The sequence below is a fragment of the Lactuca serriola genome, chromosome 8 (assembly GCF_051521515.1).
Source record: "Lactuca serriola cultivar US96UC23 chromosome 8, Lser_US96UC23_V15, whole genome shotgun sequence".
Classification (NCBI taxonomy): domain Eukaryota; kingdom Viridiplantae; phylum Streptophyta; class Magnoliopsida; order Asterales; family Asteraceae; genus Lactuca; species Lactuca serriola.
In genome coordinates, this window is record NC_136415.1 from 150,271,169 (window position 1) to 150,295,989 (window position 24,821).

The 24,821-nt window shown below is 35.0% G+C and overlaps 2 protein-coding genes across 2 annotated transcripts; one reads left to right on the forward strand and one right to left on the reverse strand.

Annotated features, from left to right (window-relative positions):
- The first annotated feature begins 10,386 nt into the window (after positions 1–10,386).
- LOC145070802 (protein unc-13 homolog) lies at positions 10,387–14,267 on the forward strand. Its single transcript, XM_079017756.1, has 5 exons — positions 10,387–11,132; positions 11,218–12,081; positions 12,191–12,646; positions 12,734–12,923; positions 13,102–14,267. Exons 1-5 carry the CDS (start codon positions 10,695–10,697, stop codon positions 14,040–14,042), a joined length of 2,889 nt encoding a protein of 962 aa, XP_078873882.1. The 5' UTR covers positions 10,387–10,694; the 3' UTR covers positions 14,043–14,267.
- Positions 14,268–15,422: 1,155 nt separating this feature from the next.
- Positions 15,423–21,086, reverse strand: LOC145066120 (dolichyl-diphosphooligosaccharide--protein glycosyltransferase subunit STT3A-like). Its single transcript, XM_079013303.1, has 22 exons — positions 20,900–21,086; positions 20,734–20,796; positions 20,242–20,297; positions 20,086–20,157; positions 19,622–19,727; positions 19,464–19,514; positions 19,219–19,314; positions 19,074–19,133; positions 18,880–18,993; positions 18,680–18,766; positions 18,121–18,224; positions 17,796–17,891; positions 17,541–17,661; positions 17,383–17,463; positions 17,160–17,291; positions 16,874–17,095; positions 16,653–16,796; positions 16,403–16,589; positions 16,219–16,316; positions 16,070–16,149; positions 15,803–15,986; positions 15,423–15,654 (listed from the first exon to the last, which is right to left on the reverse strand). The coding sequence occupies exons 1-22, from the start codon at positions 21,023–21,025 to the stop codon at positions 15,592–15,594; spliced, it is 2,343 nt and encodes a 780-aa protein (XP_078869429.1). The 5' UTR covers positions 21,026–21,086; the 3' UTR covers positions 15,423–15,591.
- Positions 21,087–24,821: the final 3,735 nt, after the last annotated feature.

A 24,821-nucleotide genomic window follows, 5' to 3' on the forward strand; every position in this document is an offset into this window, starting at 1 on the left:
GTCAACAGTTTCCATCCCATCTCCTGACCCAGAGGTTGATCGAGACCTGATCGAATACTATCTTGCGTTCTCTCAATCGCGATACCTAACTTGCAGTAAACAGAAGGTCACAACAGTCAAGGTGTTGAAACCCACTTCGACAGGGAAGTTTATCATTGTCAAATTCAAAGTGACCCGAGGCTCAGACAGTTCGGTTCATATGATCTCCTTAGCTTATCTGCCAAATTTAAATCCTCATGATTGGATTCTCCTGAACAATATTTTGTTCACTAATCAACAAGAGTATGAGCCTATCATCGATCACATCAAGCGAATGTTGGTGTGTTATATTCTTGAAGTCACGAAGATGGATCAGGAGTTCGCCTCTACCTTAAAGAAGAAGCCCACTATCAAGCTAATTGGGAAGGCAAGCGACATCAACGTGATGATGAAGGGAAAAATCGACCCACGGTTTCATACAGTCATGTTCACCAGAGGCGAAGGTCAAAAATGCATGTTTGTTCTTGTTGAAAAACACCTGTTCTCCGCTTCTTGCTTGGAGCATATTCTCAATATCATATACAGGTGCAATCAGAACATTGAAACTGATAAAAATATGTTTTCAGATATGCTTTGGTGGTATATTAACTTTCGTCAAACTCTTCTTGACATCATACCGAAGCTGTTCAAGACAATGAAGAAAACCACCGTTACTCAACTGAAGTGATCTCTCGCCTCAATTGGCGCAAAGGGGGAGATTGTTGAGTCTATGGGTTGCGCCATTGGGCTTCATTAGTTTAGTCCAATGTATTCACGGTTTGGGCCTGTCCAACCGTGTATTTGTTTTTAGGGTTTAGTATTTATAGTTCATGCATGCATCACATTAATGGGTCTTCTATTATATTTTCTTAAATAACACTGTAACCCTAGCACACCTCTACAGTAGAAGTTCTTCATCGAGCTCTTCTGAGGTGTTGCTGTTTTAATCATTCTACATCCTTTTGATTCACTGTGTGTTTGTTTTTGGTTTACTTTCTGTTTTATTTGTTAAGAATCTTAATGATCTTAAAAGAGTTTTCAACTCATCATCCCCTGCAAATCAGAACAAATGTGAAATTTACATCCTGTATCAAGGACCCCCGAATAAGAATATGGTGAGTTATTAGATAAGATAATGTATATACCTGTAGAAGTTGGCTTCACCTTGCCATCTTTAATGTCTTGCAGATACTTTGGGCAACTTCGTTTCCAATGCCCTTTTTTGTTGTAATAAAAACAAGTGGCCTCTTTAGGATTAGAGACATGAGGAGCATCAAAATTGGACTTACCTATGTGCCCATTGCTTGACGACCCAACTTGAGACTTTCCCTTCCAGTGCTATTTTGGAGGACCTTTCCTCTTTTTTTCCTTTCTCTTGACCAATGGCCAAAATAGGAGCACTAGTAGGAATGGAGGCAATACTTTTTTCCTTCAACCCTGCTTCAAAGTGGTCTCATTGTTATTCAGATGATAAGTCAATATGAATTGATCATAACAACTAGGCAAGGAGTTTAAAACTATATCAATAGCCAACTCCTCATCAAAATTCACAATTAGCCTAACAACATGATCCACGTATCTGTAACACCTGTTTTGAGCATTGGTTAGAAACTTGCCAATGGAGAAGTTTCATGCATGGACTCGGCGAGTTGGGAGCTCAACTCGTCAAGTAGGGTCGTATTTCAGGGGCACAAATCGGAAGTGACTCGGTGAGTCAGAAGGCTGACTCGACGAGTCAACATTGTTTAATGAAAACCCTAATTCTGGGGTTTGCCCCTCTATAAACCTCATTAAACGCTCTTGTAGCCTCCCTTAACATCATAAGAGACTGTGTACGACCGCAAACTCCCTAGTGTGTGAAGTGTGTGCATTTAAGAGCTTGGCTTTAGGAATTTGGGAAGGAATCCAAGTTTGGAGAAGAAGAATCAAGGGGAAAACACTGGATATAGCATCCAGTTCATCTTGGACATCAAGTTGAGGTATGAATCTTTTACCTTAAGCCTATATTCTATTTGGGAGTTCATGACCAAACTTTGAGGAAATGGAAGCAAGCCTAGATCTAGACCTATCATAAGGGTATGGTTCCAAATCTGAACCTCACTAGGTCCCAAATATCATAAAGTTGCATGCTTTATAAGCTTATTCCCTCTCTATGTATGAAAACCTTGTTGGAGGATTAGTTTTGGTGTTTACGATTATTAAAGGCCCTGCATGCACGTAAAGTTTGTAACTTTACGTGAAATATACAATAGGAGATGATGGATCTAAAGTTTGGGGCCTTAAGTCCCACTGCAAAAGGACCGTAATCATGATGAACTTTGGGGGACTCGACGAGTCGTGCAAGTGACTCGGCGAGTCGAGAGGGTTTTCTCGTTTACGGCCAAGGTTTTACAGCCAAGGGTTTACGGTCAAAGGTGTACTGTTGGTGGTTTACGACCATAAACACCAAGGAACTCGACGAGTCACTCGGGCGACTCGAAGAGTCGACGAGTTAAGCAGGGAACCCGACGAGTGAATGATTGTACTTGGCGAGTCAAGGTCAATATGGACTGTTGACCCTGACTATAGACTTTGACTTTGGCCAGAGTTGACCCTGGGGGTATTTATGGGACTATGCTGAGATATTTACTCATTAATTATAAGCAGTTTGGGAAGAGCAGCACAAGACATACCGGAATCTAGTTTTCCAGTTCAGCCTTTGAAAGGTGAGTTTTCTCACCATACCAATGGGTCTAAGCCACCAAGGCCGACCCATCTTGTGATAGTTGGTTTACTTGTTACGTAGAGGTGTGATATGTATTGTATGTGTACATGATATGTGGTAGAGATAGCCTTTGTGGCTAACGGTAGAGATAGCCTTATGGCTAATGGTAGAGATGGCCTTAGGGCTAATAGTAGAGACAGCCTTTATGGCTGATGGTAGAGATAGCCTTTGTGGCTAACGGTAGAGATAGCTTAATGGCTAATTGACATGTGATATGTGGTAGAGGTAGCTTTATAGCTAATGTGATATGTAGTTTGTGTGGGGTATGCTCTGGGGGACTCACTAAGTTTTCAGCTTAGCGTCTGTGGATTTGTTTCAGGTACTTCGGAGTCCAAGGGCAAAGGCAAGGCATGATGATGCGGCGTGCACTCTATCTCTCTTTTTCGATGATGTTTTGAAAATAATAATGTTGTAATGTTGATGGTTTTGAAAACAATTATTGGGATCTTTATGTTTTATGAAAAATGGTTGACTAATTAAAAATGAAAATTTTCTTTGTAAAATTTGGGTCGTTACAGTATCGTTGCATCCTTTGCACGTGGCTGCTAACAGACTCTCCCTCTTTCATTTTGCTTGTTATGAGGGACTTTACCACCTCGTACTTATCTTAAAAAGCTCGCTTATGGTACTTTTCCATAAGGTCATTGTTCATCTCGTACGGCCATTAATCCTCATAGAATATTTGCAGCTCAGGAGTCATGGTGGCTACCATGATGCAAGAAACTTTTGTTGCATCATTTTAGTGCTTCTTGTAAGCGGCTAGTTCTTCAGGAGTGGCCTTCTCTTCATCAAATTCATTCAGTTATTTCTCAAGGACATACTCCTTGTCCTTGAAACGAAGGGCCATTTTGATGTTTTGCATCCAGTCATTGTAGTTGGTGCCATCCAATGTCACCCTTGAGCAAATGTTCAACAACGAGAAGTTTTGATTGGAGGAGGAGGAGGAACCAGAACCATCATTTGAAGTAGACATCTGTAAAAAGAAGGTAGTTTTAGTTAGATAAGAATAATCCTTAATATAGCAACCCAAAATGAAATATTAAGGCTAGGATCCAACTATATAATTCACAACTTAGAAAATGGATGTCGTAATCTAATTGTAAATTTTATAAAGGAAGGTAAATGACAATTTACCAATTCCACCATTAGAAAACGAAATTTGAAAGAAATTAAGTTAAGTAAAATTCCTAGATCTTTTAAGGCTCATTGAAACTATCAATGACATGTTTAATCTCAGATTATGTAATTCCATTTGTGACTGGGATACCGGGGATCACAAACAAGATGTGAATAACCATGTAAATTAGCTTGTCACTCTCGATGTCATTTATCATCTCATTTTAATATGTTGGTTAACCACATGTGCTCCATTAATCAATGATAATTCTCGAGATGCCCATTATTACTTTTTATAGTCACTATTAGTGTGTCGGTTAACCACACACGCTCCACTAACTACTATAAAGTATAATGTGTAATTTCATGGGTTAGCATACAAATTCACATTTTTCCTAAAGTAACTAATATTGTGATTTTTAATAAAAGAATTTTAGTTACTTTTAATCGCATTATACTTATTAATGAGAATTAATTATCTTATCAAACTCGTTCGACTAACGACCTCCACCATACAAGATAGTGGCGGGTAAGAATGGATACCCAATGACGGTTATTTTATAGGTCGCTTCCTTAAACTCCTCTTATAGTATGGCTTCGTGAATGAGGTGTACCAGCGTTCGTCTCACTTATTCTTATACATATAGTAATTATTAAACTTATAATCTTACATATAGTATAAAGTGTATTTTAAAACCTTTTCAAAATAGTAGGTTTATAATAAATTTCGAAAATTTATATAATTTAAACTTAATATAAACCAAATAATATTTGACATTAATTATTAGGATTAATTAATATCTAAATCAATTATTTACACACTTAAATATTAATCATATTAATCAATAAAATAATTAATCAAGTCAAAGATTTATTTCCTAACTTTTAGGATTTTATTTTATCATCAAATATTCAGCAAATTCGGATTTGGAAGTAATTTAAAGCAGATAATTACCAAATAAAACAAATTAGGTTGATAATCTCGAAAAAATTGGATATGTTCAGATCTCACGCCATGAGCATCAATTCTCACGTCGTGAGATGCAACAAATTCGAAAAATTTAGTTTTGATCGATTCACCAATGTGCAATCACATGAAAGATAATCATAGGCTCTGATACCAATGATGGAAAACGTAAGTTACAAAAAACATTGCTCTAAGTGGAAAAACATTTAACAATTAAATGACTAGGATACATGCAACCTAAGAAGGATCTATGTCTTTCATATAAAGGCAACATATTATGAACTATCAAACTACAAAATTTTCCTATTAAAAATCTGAATTCATAAGTATGAATACATACCTCGTTGATTGTTGAAGTAAACAACCAAGAATTCTTTTGTTGATCTTTTGGAAGCAAGCATCACAAGCTTCGTGACTCTAGTGGCTCACACCTAACATAAGCAAAAAAGTATATTGAGGAGAGAGGAGGGAAGAGGTAAGAATTTTGGCCAACCCTTGGGGAAGTATGAGTGTCAAAAATCAAAGCCATATGGGCCTTTATATATTATAGCAAGGAAACCTAGATAAGCCCAAAACCAATATAATAATATTATCGTGAATTGGTAATTATCTAGCTTCCTAATTATCCTCCAATGATAATTCTAGAAACCCTAAAACCCTCCTAAAACCATCGAAGGCTCTAGGTAGGTTCTAGAATGCCTCTTGTTTAACTATTGAACAATTACAGTGTAGTCCCTACACTTATAATTAATTCTATTAATCCCAAAATTAATTCCAATTAATTTCTGATTTACTATTAATTAAATATTACTATTTCTAATTAATATATTATGCTCATAATATATTAATAAATTATTTATTTAAATTTATTAATCTAATAATAAATCAACATCTCTTTCAAAAAATCATCATGTCCAATTGCTAGGTTTGAGGGCAACCCAAAATGATTGTGCTACTATCAATTCAAGTTTATACCAATTATAATTATGAGCTTAGACACCTAATCCATCAACATAATACGGCTCTTAGAGGTTAGAACTAACATTAAAGTTGTTACTTTTTATTATATGAAAATTTTTCCTTTTATTTTTACTTTTTTTTTGCCATTTTCTAAATATGAGGGACCAATTCAATAAAAGAATCACCAATCACTACAAGTACCATCACCACCAATATAATCACTATCACCCCACCAATTACCACCAATACAATCACCACAAAAACCACTATCACCACCACCATCACCACCTTACCGACACCCATGACATCAATTTTACATAACAAGAAGAGGGAGGTGGGTGAATTTATTTATGGTTCCTGCTCTTTCACAGAACATGCATGCTCACACCCATCTATAAAATTAGATTTCAAATAAAATAACCCATGCTACTCTTACCAATCACTTATAAGGTGTAGGATGAAAGCATAAACACGTATCAAGGAGTTAAATACCCAATATCCTCAGTTCATCGATTTCCCTCCTTGATTGACCCATGGTTATTCATCGAGAACCACATCAACAAAAGCACAACTAGCACAACTAGAGCATTGATTGGGGTAGGTCTTAGTTTTATAGATGTGTATTTAGGGATCGGTACAGAGGGGGAAAGGAAGGGGTAGATTTAATTCATAAAAGAATGATAAAAAGAGGGGAGGGAGGTTGTTATCGATCCAGAGTGTCACACCCCGGCCGTCAGCGGAAACACCGGGTAGTGCAACGTCATTTTTCGTATCACAGTTATATAACATACATTAAACAATACTTAAAGAAAATACATACCTTTATTGATGATTGAAAGTTACATTATTGTTTTTCCTAGTATTTATTACATAATATCCGACTATGACATACTTCTTAAAGAACAGAAAGATACTAGTAAAACTTCTCCTGTTCGAATACATACCCGCTTTTCAAGTTCCTGAAAACACATGCGTTTTAAAATACGTCAACATAAAGTTGGTGAGTCCATATGTTTTGACTCCATAAAATAATACATTTTTACACATTCAAAAGTATAGTTTTGAAAGTATCATTTTGACTCTCCAACATTAGGTATAATTGTATACTTATCAATTAAGTGTTATACCTAAACATTTCTTAATCTTAAGGTATAAGTAGGGGAAAACTTATACTTAACATTAATACTTGTATACGACAAGGTATAATGTTTCTAACAATTTGCTACCATGAGCCTGTAACAGCTGTTATAACATAATACCTCTGATAGAACAATACACTCATGATTTACCATGAGAACAAATACACTCATGATTTAACATGAGAAACAACACCGTACGCTTCATCGACGCCGGAACAATAGCAAATAAAAGGATAGTTCATCACTTGTGTTTTGGTTGACTGTAGCTAACAGTCACAAGTGGGGTGGTCAGCCCGTATACTAATTATACACGACTTCCTCGCTCACACGGGATTAACAGTTACAGTTCAGAGGTTTTCCGCTAAGATCCCCAATCTTAGTTGATGAATACAATTACTCATGTAGACTTTGACGGCTTCCTATAGCGCTAACAACAAAAGCATCTTCATGTCTAAAACCTTAAGTTACTAGACTTTGCTTTTAAACATTACTCCTAACTTCATAATATTTAGGCAGTATAACAACTATATCTTGAAGTAAAAACCAGGTTTTATCTTGACCTAAAACCAATAATAACAACATATAACGTTTCTAGTTTTATCTTGACATAAAAATAACAATAACAACATATCCAATTTTATCTTGACATAAAACTAATAATAACAACATATAACATATCTAGTTTTATCTTGACATAAAATCAATAATAACAACATATAACATATCTAGTTTTATCTTGACATAAAACTATTAATTGCAACATACTATATAACTTAACATATAAAACTTCCGAATATAACTTCGAAACTATATTGCACACAAAATATATATAGAATCCTAAGTATAACTCAAGATCTACATTAATATACTACTATAACAATAACATGTTAACAATGTTACGATATTTGTATATTTTCAGATACAAATAACTATATCTCGGTTATTATAACTATCTATGTTGATACTAATTTACTATCATATAGACATAATAATAACATATATACAATGACTAGCATGCGTTTTCCCCCGAAATATTAGAAAGTGGGGCCGTGAAACTCACCTTAGTAACGTGATTTTATGTAATCTAAGCAGAAACGGTCAGCGTGCGAGATCGTCGGCTCTCGGGATGCAAGAGGGCTTCAGCAAATGAGAGAGGAGAAAGGTGATCAGGTGTAAGAATGGTTGGGGTCGATCTTGCTATTTATAGTAAGATTTTATGACACTCACGTCGTGTGTCTGCCTGATTCACTCTGTAGACTTGCCATTTGCGTCCCTAGCTTCGGAAGGTGGCCATGTGACTCCTCACGTCGTGAGTGTCATAAAACTCACGTCGTGAATTTTAGATCTTATCCTCTCGCAGCTTCTAGATTCCGAATTATGACAGAATGACTCCTCACGTCGTGAGTGTCATAAAACTCACGTCGTGAATTAGCTAGTTTAGGGTTTTTAAAAAACTAAATCTTCGGAAGGCCATAACTTTTACATACGAACTCCGTTTTTGACGTTCTTTATATGCACGCATAGGTATTTACGAGTACTACAACTCTCTTTTAGACTTAAATAGCTAATTCTAAGTATATTTTAAATTTATCTTATTATAGAGATTTATAGTGTTCGGTTATCATAACTTCTTCATGCGAAGTCAGATTCAGACGTTCTCTATATTTTTGGAATCGTATGGACGTATACTTTGAGTTGTATCATAAAGAAAGTTCATATTTTTATTAGAATTTATCATGAACTACATAACATTCTTACCACATTACTAGGTTAACATAATCACATTACATGATTGGCATAATCACATGTGATTGTCTATTGACCTATTTTGACTAGTGTTACACAGAGGGACAGTGGCGAAGCCAAGATTTTGTTTTAGGGCATGCCAAATAATTTACAAAATATGAACAATTAGCAAAATACTAAAAATGGTAACAAAATGTAATAATATATAGAGGTGTTCGTTTGGATGGATCGGTTTGATCCGATCCAATCAAGTGAATCCAAATTGATTTCGGTTTTTAAAACATGGATCCGAATAGTCCAAACTAAATTCAAATCTGATCCAATCCAATCCAATTACAATTCGGTTGGATCGGTTTTTATAATTCGGTTTTCAAAAACCGAAACATTTTAAAACGACATATAATTATAATATTACCCAGCTTTACAAAAAAACGAAAACAAATTATTTAGTTGTGATTTGAAATTTATAAACAATTACTAAGAAGATATATTATAGTTAAATATTTTATAGATAGAAAACTTTTGTGAGAAAATGCATATTAATGTTTTTTGATCGGGTGAAACTTTTGAACCTATTTGAAAAAAATAAATTACAAAATTAATAAATAACTATAGATATATATTATAAATAAATAAATAATAAATGTTTATTTGGTTTTTTGGAATATTCGGTTCTTATTTTATAAACCAAAATCAATCCAAAAACAAAAATAATAATTCGGTTTTGTTGAAAACCAATCCAAAAATCTGAATATCCGAACCAAATTGTTCAATCCAAATTGTCCAATTGGACAATTCGGTTTTATCCAAATAGTGAACAACCCTAACAATATATGATTTTAAATTAAATTGTTCGTTTAAATTAGAAGTAACTGATTAATTAAGATAATAAAAATATATTAAAATACAAACCTAATAAACCAGGATTTCATTGTGGAGATTGAAATGTCATTTGATCTATTAAAAAAAATTTGTTGCCTTAATTCTTTAATCCACATGTCTCAACATATAAGTTATTTTCTTCATTATGAATTTAAGGAATGGATCATCTTATAATTCACAGTCTTAACATTTTTTATTCAAAAAAAAATATAAAACTTATATATATAATATATTGCACTTCAAATTTGTATATAGGGTGGGCTAAGGTACACTCTTACACCCATATAGTTACACCTCTATAGAGGGAAGGGGGCTTGGTTCTTTAATGATGAACCTTGGGCATGGTTCACCACCGGAACCACCAATGAATGACACGACACTATCATGTCAGACAACCTTGAAGCCACAAGAGAGAAAGGGAATCAACGTTTTTCTGTAAGGCTCGCGAACCATTTAATAACATAAAAACAATAGGAAGTGTATAAGAGTCCCTCTCTAGGCATTTAACGAAGCTATTTAGATGAAATTAGACTTAGTACCACAACACAATTGTAAACTACAAAAACCAGCCATGTTAAAAAATCCAATATTAAAAGTAAATGTATGCTTTTGAACATATGTGCAATTTACTCTTAATTTTATTGGTAGGAGCAGTTTTCCATATATTTTTGGGCATTTTCAACTTGGGAGGAGCATCAATATTGGTGGCGGTTGCCGGTGGGTCCCGGCGTTGAAACCCACAAAGAGACGCGTGGACATAACACGCATCGAAACATTAATCAAAAGGAAAACCAGAGGAGGAGCCGTTTGCACCACCGCGTTCTGTTTACTCTTTCCACCTCAGCTCTCATAAAAAAGAGACCTAAACTTCTCCATCATTTCATTCTTCAAACCCAAGCAAGAATTATTCCCAATTTCCCAATTTCCCAACCCAATTCATCTTTACTTACCCCTTTTCTCTTTCACGTTTTCTGAAATTTATACAGAATTCGATTTATAACCACTCTTTCAGCTTTTCAGATACCCACAGGTCTTCGATTTGTTCAGTTGACAGACAATCGGAGAAGCCCACCACCAGTTCACCATAAGCGGTACCGGCGTCATGCCAATTGAGAACACCGCTGGCTATATGATCCCTGTGTTGCCATCAAATGACCTCTCATATCCCTTTGGCCAACTAGGTTTGGATCTATCTGACTCTGAGCTTCGGGAAACCGCGTATGAGATCTTCGTCGGGGCTTGTCGGAGCTCCGGTGGAGGTAGGCCGTTGACTTATGTGTCTCAGTCGTCTGGGAGGTCATCTGACAAGGCATCATCGTTGCCGTCGCTGCAGAGGTCATTGACGTTGACGGCAGCCAGTAAGGTGAAGAAGGCGTTGGGTATCAAGCATAAAAAGAAAAACAACAGTTCCGAATCGAATGCTTCTTCGACGGAGAATCGGCCGGCGACAATAGGTGAGCTGATGAGGGTTCAGATGAGGATCTCGGAGCAAATTGATTCTAGGGTTCGACGTGCATTATTAAGAATCGCCGCTGGACAGGTAATCATGCTAATAATTTAGAGAATTACAGTCCCTTTAAACTTGTTTCGTCTGCGATCACTCTAAAATTACAAACTTTTTGCAGCTTGGTAGGCGCATCGAATCAATAGTTCTACCCATAGAGCTTTTACAGCAATTTAAATCATCCGATTTCCCAAATCAACGAGAATATGAAGTATGGCAAAAGAGAAAATTGAAGGTACTCGAGGCCGGACTGTTGCTCCACCCTAAACTACCTCTTGATCGGAAAGACCCATCGGCTCAAAAACTCCGACAGATCATAAGGGCGGCTCACGACCGACCAATTGAGACCGGAAAATACAGTGAAGCGTTTCAAACCCTACGAACAATCACAATGGAGCTTGCTTCTCGGTCATCTGACGATTATACCCCTGACACATGCCATTGGGCAGATGGATCCCCATTGAATCTTCGTCTCTACCAAATTCTTCTTGAAGCTCTTTTTGATGTCGAAGAGCCAACATCCATGATTGAAGAGGTCGATGAGGTGTTAGAACTCGTAAAAAAGACATGGGGAATCTTGGGAATTGATGAAAAACTCCATAATCTTTGTTTTTCGTGGGTTTTATTCAACCATTATGTATCCACAGGTCAAGTTGAGAACGATTTCCTTTTTGCTGCTGATAATTTATTGCTTGAAATCAAGAAAGATGCAAAGTCAACTTTGGATTCTGTTTATACCAAGACTTTGTGTTCCACATTGAACTCGATGTTGGAGTGGGCAGAAAGGGGGCTTTTAGGGTACCATGAGTCGTTTTACAGGGGTAATATCGACTTAATGCAAAGTATTCTATCACTAGCGTTATCTGCTGCCACCATATTGGCTGAAGAAAATCCTCGTGAAAATGGCGGAATGAAAGTCATTGATGTTGCAAATGCCAAAGTTGATATCTACATCAGATCATCCATGCGCAAAGCTTTTAATCAGGCAAGTTTTGATCTTTTGCATTAATTAGCTAGAAATAGCTCTACATACTTAGCATCTAGAAGACAAACCCTTTTGTAGAACTAATCTTTCTTGTGTTTCTTCTATTTAGGAAATTGAGAAAGTGCGTGTAAGTCGAAAGTCAACAAAAAGTCAACTAAACAGTCTTCCATCACTCTGCATACTTGCCCAAGATGTGACTGACCTTGCTTTTACTGAAAAGGAGATTTACAGCCCAATTTTACAAAAATGGCATCCTCTTGCAGTTGGGGTGGCAGTAGCCACTCTCCATTCATGTTTTGGACAAGAAATCAAGAAATTTGTTTCAGGAATCAGTGAGTTGACTCCAGGTGTTATTCAAGTGCTAATAGCAGCTGATAAGTTGGAAAAAGATTTAGTACAAATGGCAGTTGAAGATTCGGTCAACAGTGATGATGGTGGAAAGTCAATAATTCAAGAAATGAGTCCTTATGAAGCCGAAGGTGTGATTGTGGATTTGGTTAAATCTTGGATAAAAACTCGAGTTGATAGACTTGAAGAATGGGTTGATAGAACTTTGCAACAAGAGGTAACTTTTATACTTCTTTTAGTAACCAAGTTTTACATTTGTTCCGCTTTGGTCACTCAAGTTTTTAATTTTCTTTTTCGTTTATAGGAGTGGGACCCACGAGCAAATAGAGAACGTTTTGCTCCTTCTGCGGTTGAAGTTTTAAGAACTATTGATGAAACTTTGGAAGCTTTCTTTTTATTACCAATTCCTATGCATCCCGATTTACTACCCGAGTTGATGAGTGGTCTTGATAGATGCCTTCAAGATTACATTTTAAAGGCAAAATCCGGTTCTGGTAAGTATTACTTTATTTTATATTCTTTCTGCAAAAAGGGTTGTCCTTACAGTAACAACCCTAACCCTCCTGAGTTGAGTTGGCCCACACTGCAGTGTGGGCCAACTAACTGGCCAGCTCAAGGGTTACTGAAAGAATTACCTTTTTCAGAAGATGACTATTTATTTTCTTGTTATAGGATCTCGACGATCTTTTCTTCCAATTTTGCCCCCATTGACTCGATGCAAAGGTGGGTCAAAACTCAATGGTGTCTTTAAGAAAAAAGATCGGTTACAAATAAGTCAAAGGAGGAAACTTTTACCAAATACTACAACAAATGGTAACGATTCTTCCCATAGTATCCAACATTTATGTGTTCGGGTCAATACTTTTCACTACATTAGGAAAGATCTAGAAGTCTTGGAAAAAAGAGCAATCGCGCATTTAAAAAGCAACGGAATCCGTGAGGGTAATTTCATCAAAAAACACTTTGAGTTATCTTTATCCGCGTGTGTAGAAGCAATCCAACAAGTATGCGAGGCAACCGCATATAAAGTCATATTTCATGAATTAGATCATGTGTTCTATAACGGATTATACACAACCGAAGTTTCATCATCATCAAGAATCGAACCGTTTTTACAAGAACTCGAACAAAATCTTGAAATCATAGCGGAAACTGTACAAGAAAACACGATTCGAACGCGTCTAATCACGAACATAATGAGAGCTTCGTTTGAGGGGTTTTTGTTGATTTTGCTTGCGGGAGGGCCTTCTCGTAATTTCACACTCGAAGATTCTTCGATGATACAAGAGGATTTTAAGTTTCTTATGGATTTGTTTTGGTCAAATGGTGATGGATTACCGAGTGATTTAATCGGGAAACATTCGGTTGTAGTGAAAGGGGTTTTACCTCTTTTAGGTATTGATACAAGTCTTCTTATTGAGAAATTTAAATCTTTAGTTGTTGATAATGATGGTCATGTTTCATCAACAAAATCAAGACTTCCTTTGCCTCCAACAACCGAGGCGTGGGGCCCGGGTGAAGCGAACACGGTTTTGAGAGTGTTGTGTTATCGGAATGATAAGGAGGCTACCGTGTTCTTGAAGAAGAATTATAATTTCCCGAAAAAGCTTTGATGGTTTTTGTGATTATAGCTTTGGGGTTGTAGATAATACGAGAGACGCCAGTTGATCGATAATGTATTTTTGGTTTGTGTTTTATAGTGATGTGGGATGAAACCCAGAGATATTTATTGTATATGGGTTATGAGAAGTTTTTGAGATGCATTGAATGTTTATGGTTTCAAATTTTAAATGTATATTTCTTCATTGTAGTGATTTAAAGTCACTATTAATGTGTAATCATGAATTGCTAAGATATTCTTAAATAATAACAAAGATATGTTGAATTTATATATCATGTTCGAAAAAAAAAAAAAAAAAATCAACTATGTTTGTATGTATTTGATAGAAGCCAATTATGGATGGCTAGTCCCCTTTAGAAATATAGATAGGAGAGATATTAGAGAAACACAAATGAAACCATTTTCTTACTTCATTCATAAAACTCACAAAATGAAATTACAGGAACATAAATGCGTAACTTGAGCATAAACTAAGGAGTAGTGGGAAAATGGAAATCATGGGCAACTAATTTTGACAGGAAACTAAAGAACGTGAGCTTTTACTACCTAATTGCATGCATCATGGAAAAAAGGAACATATGAATTGGTCTTCTAAGTCAACATAGACGTATCAGTATTGTATTTTAATTGAAGTTTATTTATTTATATTTTTAAAACAAACGTAGATTGTTGAATTAGTTAGAACTGTATACAACCAAGGTTGTATGCCTTCCTATGTCACGGGAGCCTGGAATGCATTATATGGAAAATGGCAACGTACTTTTAAGTCATTAATTTTATTAAACCAATGAATGGAGCCTGTAGGTATGATATTATTTTATGTAAACTCATTTAGTATTTTATATAGATGTATAGGAAATCAATTGATTTATATATTTTGGTTATATTTTGTATTGAGATAAATTACGAAAAAAAAAATATATCTTTGGCTTAATAATTTATGCGGTTATAATGGTGCAATTGGTTTCAAAATTTGATGATATTTAATGTACCAGGTTGAATAAAAAAAATGACATAGAATTTATTAAACTCATGTGGGTTCCGATGTCCGTGAATTTCGTACTTTAGCATGTGTGATTTACCGAAAACATCATTTATGATTTTTTTTTTTTTTTTTGAAACGGCGATATATTAATATAAACAAAAACAAAAGAGTAAAATATATATATATATATATATATATATATATATATATATATTGCATCATTATTCAGATAAAAATGAGATGGTCTCAGTGATATATCTGGATCTATATGAATATTATGTAATATAAATTAAAATAAATTTTTGATTAAGCAGCTAAATTTATTTATAAAGATAAAAAGGCAAAAAAAAAAAAAAAAAAAAAAAAAAAAAAAAAAAAACTAATAAGTTAGTGTCCAAGTGTCCATGATTGCATAATTGTTGTTGATAGTAATACTAATAGGAATTCCGCGTTTATTGGTCAAAGGATTGTTTTCTTCTCTGTATGTATTACATTTAAGCTACCTCTCATAAAGTTAAGGCCCGAAAAATGTAAAAAATAAAACAAAAAAACATTCCTAGTGCCAAGGATTCCTTTTCGTTAATGTTCTAGTTGGTGTTGTGGTGGTCGAGCTACTTTTCTGCAAAATAAAGTAGATGTCAATTGTTAGTGTAGTTACAGCCAACATGAAAAAAGGTAAATTATCGACAACTCTGAGACCTCACTTATCAATTCTTTACTGTAATAACATATAACAGCCCAATAAAAGTGTAGTTAGTGTATTATACCGATCTAGATTTCTTTGCTGTCTTGCCACGAATCCTGTTCTTTTGAGGTTTTAGTTTATATATCCGAACCATCCAATGATGAGTTGTGAACACCTCTTCAAAATGAGTCAACTTGAAATGTTTTTTCCCTATTTCAGTCCTCCTAACTCTATCATATCCTCTACCACCATCCGTCTCCACAAACCTATCAAAAGAAATAAAAAATCAGTTATACATAAAATGTCGTTGAACAAAAAGTCAAAAAGTAGTAGATTTTTTACTAATTACCTGAAATATGATAGTTTATACATAAGGCAGTTTAGCATGGTTGGAGTCGCCTGTGAATCAATTCGGTATTGCCCATCTCTCTGTGTATATGATGGATGATATTATTAGAATTCAGAAGAGATAAATAAAAATCAAATAAGTAAACTTACAAGATAATCAGGCTCCTTGATATGTGGGAAGACACCTCCTCCTATACGAACCATCCATAGGAACTTATTTATATCATCACTAGAGTATCCCACAACACCTGTCACACACATGAGCATGAATGAAAACTTCAAATAATTAATTTCTTATTTTCAATTTTCCAAAGAAGAAAAAAGGAAAACCAACCTCCAAAAACAACAAGGACATATTTGACATCCAAGGAGTTGAAAATTTCCCAAGCAGCTTTTTCGGGTGATGACATGGCAGTGCCAACAGTAGCAATATGTGTGTTGTTCCATGTGTTGTTATCAACTATAACTGTACGGTTAGCCATTGCTGTTGTTTGGTAACCATAGTCCCACCATGATGCCACCTGAAATCCAAACCATGGTTAAGACCTTATATATATGCTCATTGAATACACTGAGCTACTTACTTTATCATCTACTTCAGTGTTATGGCTTAACCATGCGTAAGCCTCTCTGAAATCATCAAAAACATGAAGCCCTTCGGGTGAATGAGAAGTCAGCACAATTGAAGGAGCTGAATAAGCCTCTGCTGCAGCCCATACACTATGGACCTACACAAAGGGTAAAATCGTCATTTACTTTGTCATGCAGATGGTTCATTAGGTGCAAAAAAGAAAAGTATAGTTACCACATAGAAGGCACCCAACAACACAATTAAGAAAAGCGCAAAAATCGATGTGTCAACAGGCAAAACTAAAGGCCTCTTTTCAGTCTTCTTCTTCTTAGAACTCTCTTCCACAACCACCTTCTCTTTCTTCTTGTTTTTCTTGGAACCTCTTTCCTTCAACAACTCTTCTTTTTTGTCATTATTTTCCATGGACACATTACTAGCAGATGCTCCATCCCCTGCCTTAGTGGTCAAAGTCAACAAAACAATTTCAAGCACTAAAGAATTTCATATTGGAGATACTTACTTCAGTCTGGAGATTTTCAGATAGGTCAGATACATAGAATTTAATTGATCTTGTGAAAACATCAAAGGCTTCAGAAAGAGCAATTCCAGATAATATGCATGCAGCTGGAGCAAGCACAAGCATTAATCGTACCTGTCATGTCATTAAAGATCAAATTTTAACATGACATGAAATTAAGTATTTGAAAACAAGGGTAAAAACGTAAAATGACTAGAGTCCTTACCATGACACTGGAAAAATATACCGACATTACTATGTAAAGGATCACAAAGGAACTTGCATCAGATAGAGGTGAAAAACATGCCTGCAACATTGTCACAAATAACAAGGGGTAAAATTGGAATAGGTAAGAGAGACTAAAAGGAATTGAGATGAACTTACAATAATTCCAGCAGGAACCAAGAATGCTAGTACATTTAGATCCATAAAGTAAGATGGCCAAGTAGGTGGTTGATGTTCACTGACACTTGCAATAATTGGAATGTATTTGCTTGCATATGTTCTAACACAATACAAAAAGGAATGTCACATGTCACATATCACATATAGAAAGTTTCTGAAAATATATAGAGCATATTATTAATATCATTTAACCCTATATTAAAATAGTTGTTAAACAAGAGACATGAAACTCACGGATCAAGAAGACTTAAACTTCTTCCACTCCATCCCTTTGTTGGACTAGATGCAACCACTGCTACAAGTACAGCTACTACACCACAGCATACCACCCTGAATGAATCAATAAATAATTTATTAATTATGTAACCGTTTTTATAATTTCAGATTTGTAAGGTGGGACAACAAAAACATGTGATAATATAATCTATAGTTATTGAAATTTAGTTTTATATGTTCTCTGCTAAATACTAATATAGGTTTTCAGTCATTTAAAAAAAGCTTTCAAGAAACAGTTTATTGAATTCTTGAAAATTTAAACCAAAATAAAAGATGGGCTTACATGCCAACTGATATAACGAGAGTGGCTGCTACTTTAAACATCTTTGGTGAGAGGATTCCTTTAATGTAATATGCAAGAGCGACCAAATGGATGATAATGAAAACCTGTAATAATGTTACAAAAACAAAGAGTTACTGATATCAATAAAGTTACAAAAACCAAAAAGAAAAACTATGAGCAAGAATTTCCAACATCATCAGGAAAAAGAAATATCTGAAAGCAAGCCTAAAACTACACAATAATCATAAGAATCTAGGTTCAAACATCAAAAAGTAAATCAAAAGAAATTGTATAAAGGTAGCATGAGGACTTTTTTTATAAGTTCAATACTCATCTAATGCAACATGCTCTATGTATCTTTATTATATTTTTTTGTTTGTGAGGGAAATGAATTTTATGTCAATGAGACCACTCAGAACTTAATTACTTTTAACTGGTTTTTGATTGTTGAATCTAAAAGCATTTAAATGCTAAATATCCCAAGAAGCTGTTGAAATTTATTAGGAAAATAAAACATGCTTAAAAAATTTTCCCTGAAAAGGTACAACTTGTAACTCACCAAAAATGATGCAAAATGTTCTGATGTCATGACTGCATTAAAACCAACAACAGGCACTAATGCTGCCAGTAATGTTCCCAAGACAACCTGCATAGAATAGCAAACAATGGTTATAAAGTATAAACCAAAAGCAATTGCATGTCTCCTTTTTAGTATTTTAATTTTATATTAATATAAAACTGGACCAATCAAACACTTACAAGTGGAGCATATGCAATGTAGAGCCGAGATGAATAGCGACCAGTCACAATGCAAAGAAGCACATGCATTGGTATCAGGTTGATAATAAAGGTGTATCCTCCCCAAGAGCATACCTGAAAGATACAAGAATTTAAGGAGACAACACAAAAAATGAGAGATATAACAAGATATAAAAGATCTATAGCATGCCTACCATGTAGAAGTATGCAATGGAGTTTAAAGTAGCATAGAAAAGGGATCCTGTGTTCAATGTCTGCATATCCAGTAAAAAATCAATATCAGAAAATAGTTTCATCATTCAACAATGAATTTGTTAACAGTATTATTCTTTTTTTAACCTTAATGTAGAGATAGAAGGTGAAGATCAAAGCAAAGATGGCTACAGCTTCATTGTCATAGCTCCCAGCCACTGATCTAGATATGTAAGATGGAACCTGTAGAATATTTAACATAAACAGGTAAATCCACTAGGAGATCATGATACAGAGCAGAATCTGGGCTTATTCCATTTTACAACATGCATCTATCTTCATCTAAAAGAAAACTGAAACATCAGAAAATACCCAATGAATGATCTGCATACCATGGCCAGAAGAACTGCAGCTGTTAGTCCAGCACCTGCTCCTTTAACTTCCTATATAAAGGAAGGAAAACAAGAATGAGAGATTTCTATACAAGTTTATGTGTGTTATGGATTTAGAACAATCTAAAGACCAGAATGTGGAGATGGAAAAAACAAACCTTTGTCAAGAGATATGTTGCCCATGCAGCAAAGGCTGAGAATACAGGAGCAGTGAATACACAAACAGTTTCCACAGATAGGGGAATATTCAAGGACTGAAGTACCCTGCAATCATAAACAGTAATCAACAACAAGAAAGCCCAAAATCCCATACAAATGGGGTAAGGGCCTAGATTCCATACTTGAACTCCTGCATATGAAACTCTAACTTACAATGGAAATGTGGTGGAAAAGTATATGCAGAGGATAAAGAAAATAAAAACAGCAACAACAGAGCATGCAATACACTATTGTTTCTAATATAAGCTTATAGTGTATTCCAACTAGTTTGGGGTAAAAGCCTTTGTTCTTGTATTCTTTGGTTATCAAGTAAAGAGACCTGTTATATATGAGATACTAAATTCAAGCTTGAAGGTTAAATGATTGGGTCATAACAAACAGAAATCATTTAAAAAAAACGCACTTCCATATTGTCCCAGCTGTTAGAGTCAATCCAGGGTAAACCGTTCCACCAATGACTCGTCCAAGAGGATACCTTAAGACAAGGAATAGGGTTTCATGTTAGTTTTGTTCATCAATAGACTAAACAAATGAGAAAAAATAAAGGATCTAAATTTACCAGGTTCGATCATCAAACCAATTCCAGAAATCATATATCCCATTCTTTGTGAGAAACTGCAAGCCAAAGATATCTTGTCATAGGCAATGTCTTTAAAAATGGAGACATAAAGAAGGTATAGAGGTATACATTAGTAACATAAGTATAATGGGACTGAAAAAGAAATTTTGCAGGTTCTAAAAAGTTCATGACTGGTGTAACTTTTGGGGAAGGGGACGGGAGAAAGGAAACATATGATATAAAGGAGATTTCTAAATATTCCCGGATAAAATTAGGTTAGTACGGTAGCTTGGTTTCTGAAAATGCATACGATTCAATTATGGAAATCACAAATAACTTTTTTTTATCTAAAAATGAACGGGAAAAAATCTTTACAGATATCCTGGATGTTAAACCAAGGTGATGTAATACTCAAAAAACTTGAATTCTATCAAACTACCATCGCATAAACAAAAAACTGAAGTAATAGAAACAAAATGTTATAAATCAAACCTGAGTAACTCTGTAATTGAAATAAGGATCGAACTCGTGAATAACACTTTCATATTTAATAACCTGGAAGACAAATGTACCAAAAAAAGGAATTCATGTCACCAAACATTCAAAATCTGATCCATAAGTCTAATACTGAGCAGGGCGTTAGATCCAATGAACTCACCGAAAAAAGACGGATCGAGAATGCGAGTACGCCAATTAACAGGAGGATGAAGAATGCGAGAATATTTCCAGAGGCGTGCCGGAGAGTCGTCGACGGCGCTGCCGTTGTATCTGTAGAGGCCGCCATTAACGGGCGTAATTGCTTTGATGTGTGTGTGTTTTCGTTCGGGTTTATAGCGATTTCGGTCGAGTCAACTAGACACGACAAAGAGAAGACTTGCTTCTAGCTCCCCATGTGTTCGTTTTTCCCATTTTACCATTTTACCCTTGGCATTACATCTTAGCGTCGTTTGATAGTTGCTGTTTAGGAAAGTGCTGTATGCGAAAGTGTTGTTTGGGAAAGTTTTCTGACCGGGAAAGAAACAATGTTGTTTGATTGTACATATGACTGACTGAGCTGAATGATGAAAAATGACCATATTACCCTGTTGTTCTATTCTATGATGGATGGAGTTGATGAATGATTATAAAAACATATAAATTATCATACAAAATCAAAATTACACAATAATCATTTAAAAATTCGAGTACAAATTGTCTTACAAAGTAATTAAACATAAATCAATCAAAATCCAAATAGAAACATACTGAAATTGAAAATAACATACTAATTTGCATACATCTCTAAAGTAAACCGGGTGAAAGTAGTTGATTAGCAATCTGCTCACGCAAAGTAGCCATGTATTCAACGGCTTCTGAACCCCATTCTACGCCTTGTGTGTTTTCGCCTTCAATTCCTCCACCGTACACATCAAGATTAACCATAACGTTCTCTTCAAAATTTTCAAATAATTCATCTTGGATATTGTATTTCCTTATAAAATTATGGACCGCGACACAAGCAATGACGATGTCTCTTTGTATCGGAAAAGGATAAGGAGCCATTTGTTTTAAGATTGGGAATCTCGCCTTCAATACACCATAAGCACGCTCAATAACATTTCTAAGTTGTGCATGAGCAAGATTGAACCTTTCTTCTTTAGTTAAAGGTCGACGTCCTCGAAAATCGGCTAACCAATACCTAGTGCCACGGTACGGAGCCATGAACCCACGAGTGTTGGTATATGCGGCATCACAAATATAATATTTATCTGTAGGCGACTGACATTTATTATATAAAGAATATAGATAATAAAACTTATATAAAGAATATAAATAAACTTATATAAATATTAGAAACCTGGTGGAGGGAATGGAAATCCGGAAGACGGATTGAATGCAACTTCTTTCAAAACTCTTGAATCATGTGCTATGCATTCCCATCCAGCCCATACAAAGGTGAATATCATATCAAAATCACAAATTCCTAATACATTTTGATAACATTCACCTTTTCCTCTTCCCTTATACCTCGTTTGTTGATCAACGGGCACAACTGCATGTACAAGAGTTCCATCTAGTGCATCTATTGCTCCAGAAAATATAGCTTTTAATCGTCTTTGTCGTTCTGAGGCATGTCTTGTTGGATTAAGATTTGTTGGTACTATAATTTCTTTTGCAAAACACATCATTGCATTTAAGACCTCATGAAAACATTAATGAATGGTTTGTGTGGAGTGATGAAATCTTCCTTTAACCGCTCGAAAACGTTCATTAATGTCCTATAACATGTAAAAACATAGTCATCTTCTCTTCAATGTTTATCGTTCTACTAGCTTGCAACCAACTTCTTTGCGTAAAATGATTGCATAATAATACAAATGCCTCTTGTGTAAGACGCATCATATCGTAACAGTCGATAGGATCCTCGTGTATCAAATCTTGCGTATACGCATAACCGCTTGAATCGTTATCTCTTATTCTATGAATTTTTTTTAGCCTTGGCCGATTTAACCTCAACCAATACAAGACAAGTAAAAGAAAAGCTAAAGCTTTACCATTAGAAATCATACTTGACCTGTAAAATACAATTACATATAACATGTTAAATATAAAATAAACAACCAAAATATTTATAACATGACAAGTATAAAGTAAATAACAAAAAAATATTTATCTAATAACACAAAAGTGATGCACCAAAAATTATCCAATAAAAAAACTCATGCATATAAAATTCATCAAACGTAACATAACAAAAGTCATAGAAAAAGTCATCAAACCTAACATCCAAAAGTCATGCAACAAAGAAATAGTAAAAGTAATCAAATGTAACATCTAAAAAGTCATCTAAGGTAACCAAACTTCATTCCTTCACTCCTCACCCACGACTCACAAGTAGTAGGCGTAAGTCGTAACCAAACTTTCCTAATATCGGCACTTTCAGCAAATAACAAAAGAGCGGTCTTGTGTCTTTCATCTTCTTCTCCCCATCCCATTTTTGCCAATTTCTCCATACATGCATCTATGTCCTTATCCATTTCACTTCTTTGATTTTGTTCACTTCTTTGGTTTTGTTCCACAAGCGTCCTTGCAAACTTGATGATTTCCTCCTCAACTTCTAGTGCCCTTGCGTTTCTCTTGTTTCCACCAGCTCTTTTGTTTCCACCCACTCTCCTATTTTTCGAATGTCCAGAGGATTCTTCACTTGCAGTTACGTGTTGGGTTGAGTCGGGAGTTTCCGTTTGGGTGCATTGAACCTCATCAAAGTCATGCTCAGTGTATTCAGGAGTAGGACGGGGGAGTGTAGAAGATGGCCCCCAACTATCAAAGCTGGTAGAGGTTGAACCTTCAAATAATTGTGTGCACAGATCAGGGAAAAGGAGGGGCACAGTTTTCAAAGCTCCTACAATCTTATTCAACTGTTTAACATTTTGAAATTATCAAACCATTAAAAGAAAATAATCATATTTCTACTATTTTGTTTTATAATTAGACGAATATATATTACCTTCGTCTCCGTCTCCCATTGTTCGTCAGTCAAATTAAATTTATTTGTCTGAGGATCATATATATTTCCGGTTTTGCTTTTAAGTTTCACCCAAGCTTGATACTTTCCTTTGTAGTAGTCGTAGTGGTTTCTCATCTGTTTTTGGTCAACGACTAAACCGTGTTCCTTTAATAATTTTTCGGCTACAGTTTTCCATGAATTTGGTTTTAGGGCACTACCCTCACGACCATATGTGGTTACTTCTTGGATACAAGCATCAAGAAAAGTTTTGTCTAAACTTTGGTCCCAAATGATTCTAGATTTCCTTTGTGACATGTCTATAATAAAAAACAACAATAACTATGCAATTTCAGCGTATATATTCAAAAAAACATGTATATACACAATTCAGCATATATATATATATATATATATATATATATATATATATATATATTAAAAAAACAACATTTATATACACAATTCAGCATATATATTAAAAAAAAATATATTCAAAAAAACAGCATGTATATACACAATTCAGCATGTATATTAAAAAAAACAGCATATATATACACAAATCAGCAAGTATTTTCAAAAAGCAAAAAACAAAAAAAAAATCAGCATGTATATACACAAATCAGCATGTAATTTTCAGCATCTATGTAAAAAATACATCATATATCGGCAAAAAAAAAAACAAAAAACAACATGTTTCAACATTTTTGTTCATCTTTCCGAATCAACACGTATTTTTCTTCACCTATGCACGAAAATCAGAAGAGAAAAGAAAACAAGATGAAAAACATGAAACAAATTTTGATTTTGATACAAAAAGATGAACAAAAATCAGATTTCTAACATACAACTGAAAGAGATGAAGCATAAAAATCAGAAGAAAAAAAACATAACACAAATGACACATACAATCGAAATACAATCAAAAGAAATCATAATTTCTGATTTCAATCCCCAGAAGAAATCGACAAGAAATCGGCAGAAAAAAAGGAAGAAATTACCTGTGGGAGGAGCTGCAGGGCGGAGCCGGTGGCGATGGAGGCTGCTTGGCGGGGGGAGGCTGGCCAGAGAAGACGGGTGATGAAAATCAACGAAG

Coding starts and splice junctions, on each gene's coding strand:
- LOC145070802 (XM_079017756.1), top strand. CDS start 10,695: ATGCCAATTGAGAACACCGCTGGCTATATGATCCCTGTGTTGCCATCA. Junction 11,133..11,217: donor TAAGAATCGCCGCTGGACAG/GTAATCATGCTA, acceptor AACTTTTTGCAG/CTTGGTAGGCGCATCGAATC. Junction 12,924..13,101: donor AAAGGCAAAATCCGGTTCTG/GTAAGTATTACT, acceptor TTCTTGTTATAG/GATCTCGACGATCTTTTCTT.
- LOC145066120 (XM_079013303.1), bottom strand. CDS start 21,025: ATGGCGGCCTCTACAGATACAACGGCAGCGCCGTCGACGACTCTCCGG. Junction 20,158..20,241: donor TGGTTTGATGATCGAACCTG/GTAAATTTAGAT, acceptor CCTTGTCTTAAG/GTATCCTCTTGGACGAGTCA. Junction 17,096..17,159: donor CTGAAAATCTCCAGACTGAA/GTAAGTATCTCC, acceptor TTGACCACTAAG/GCAGGGGATGGAGCATCTGC.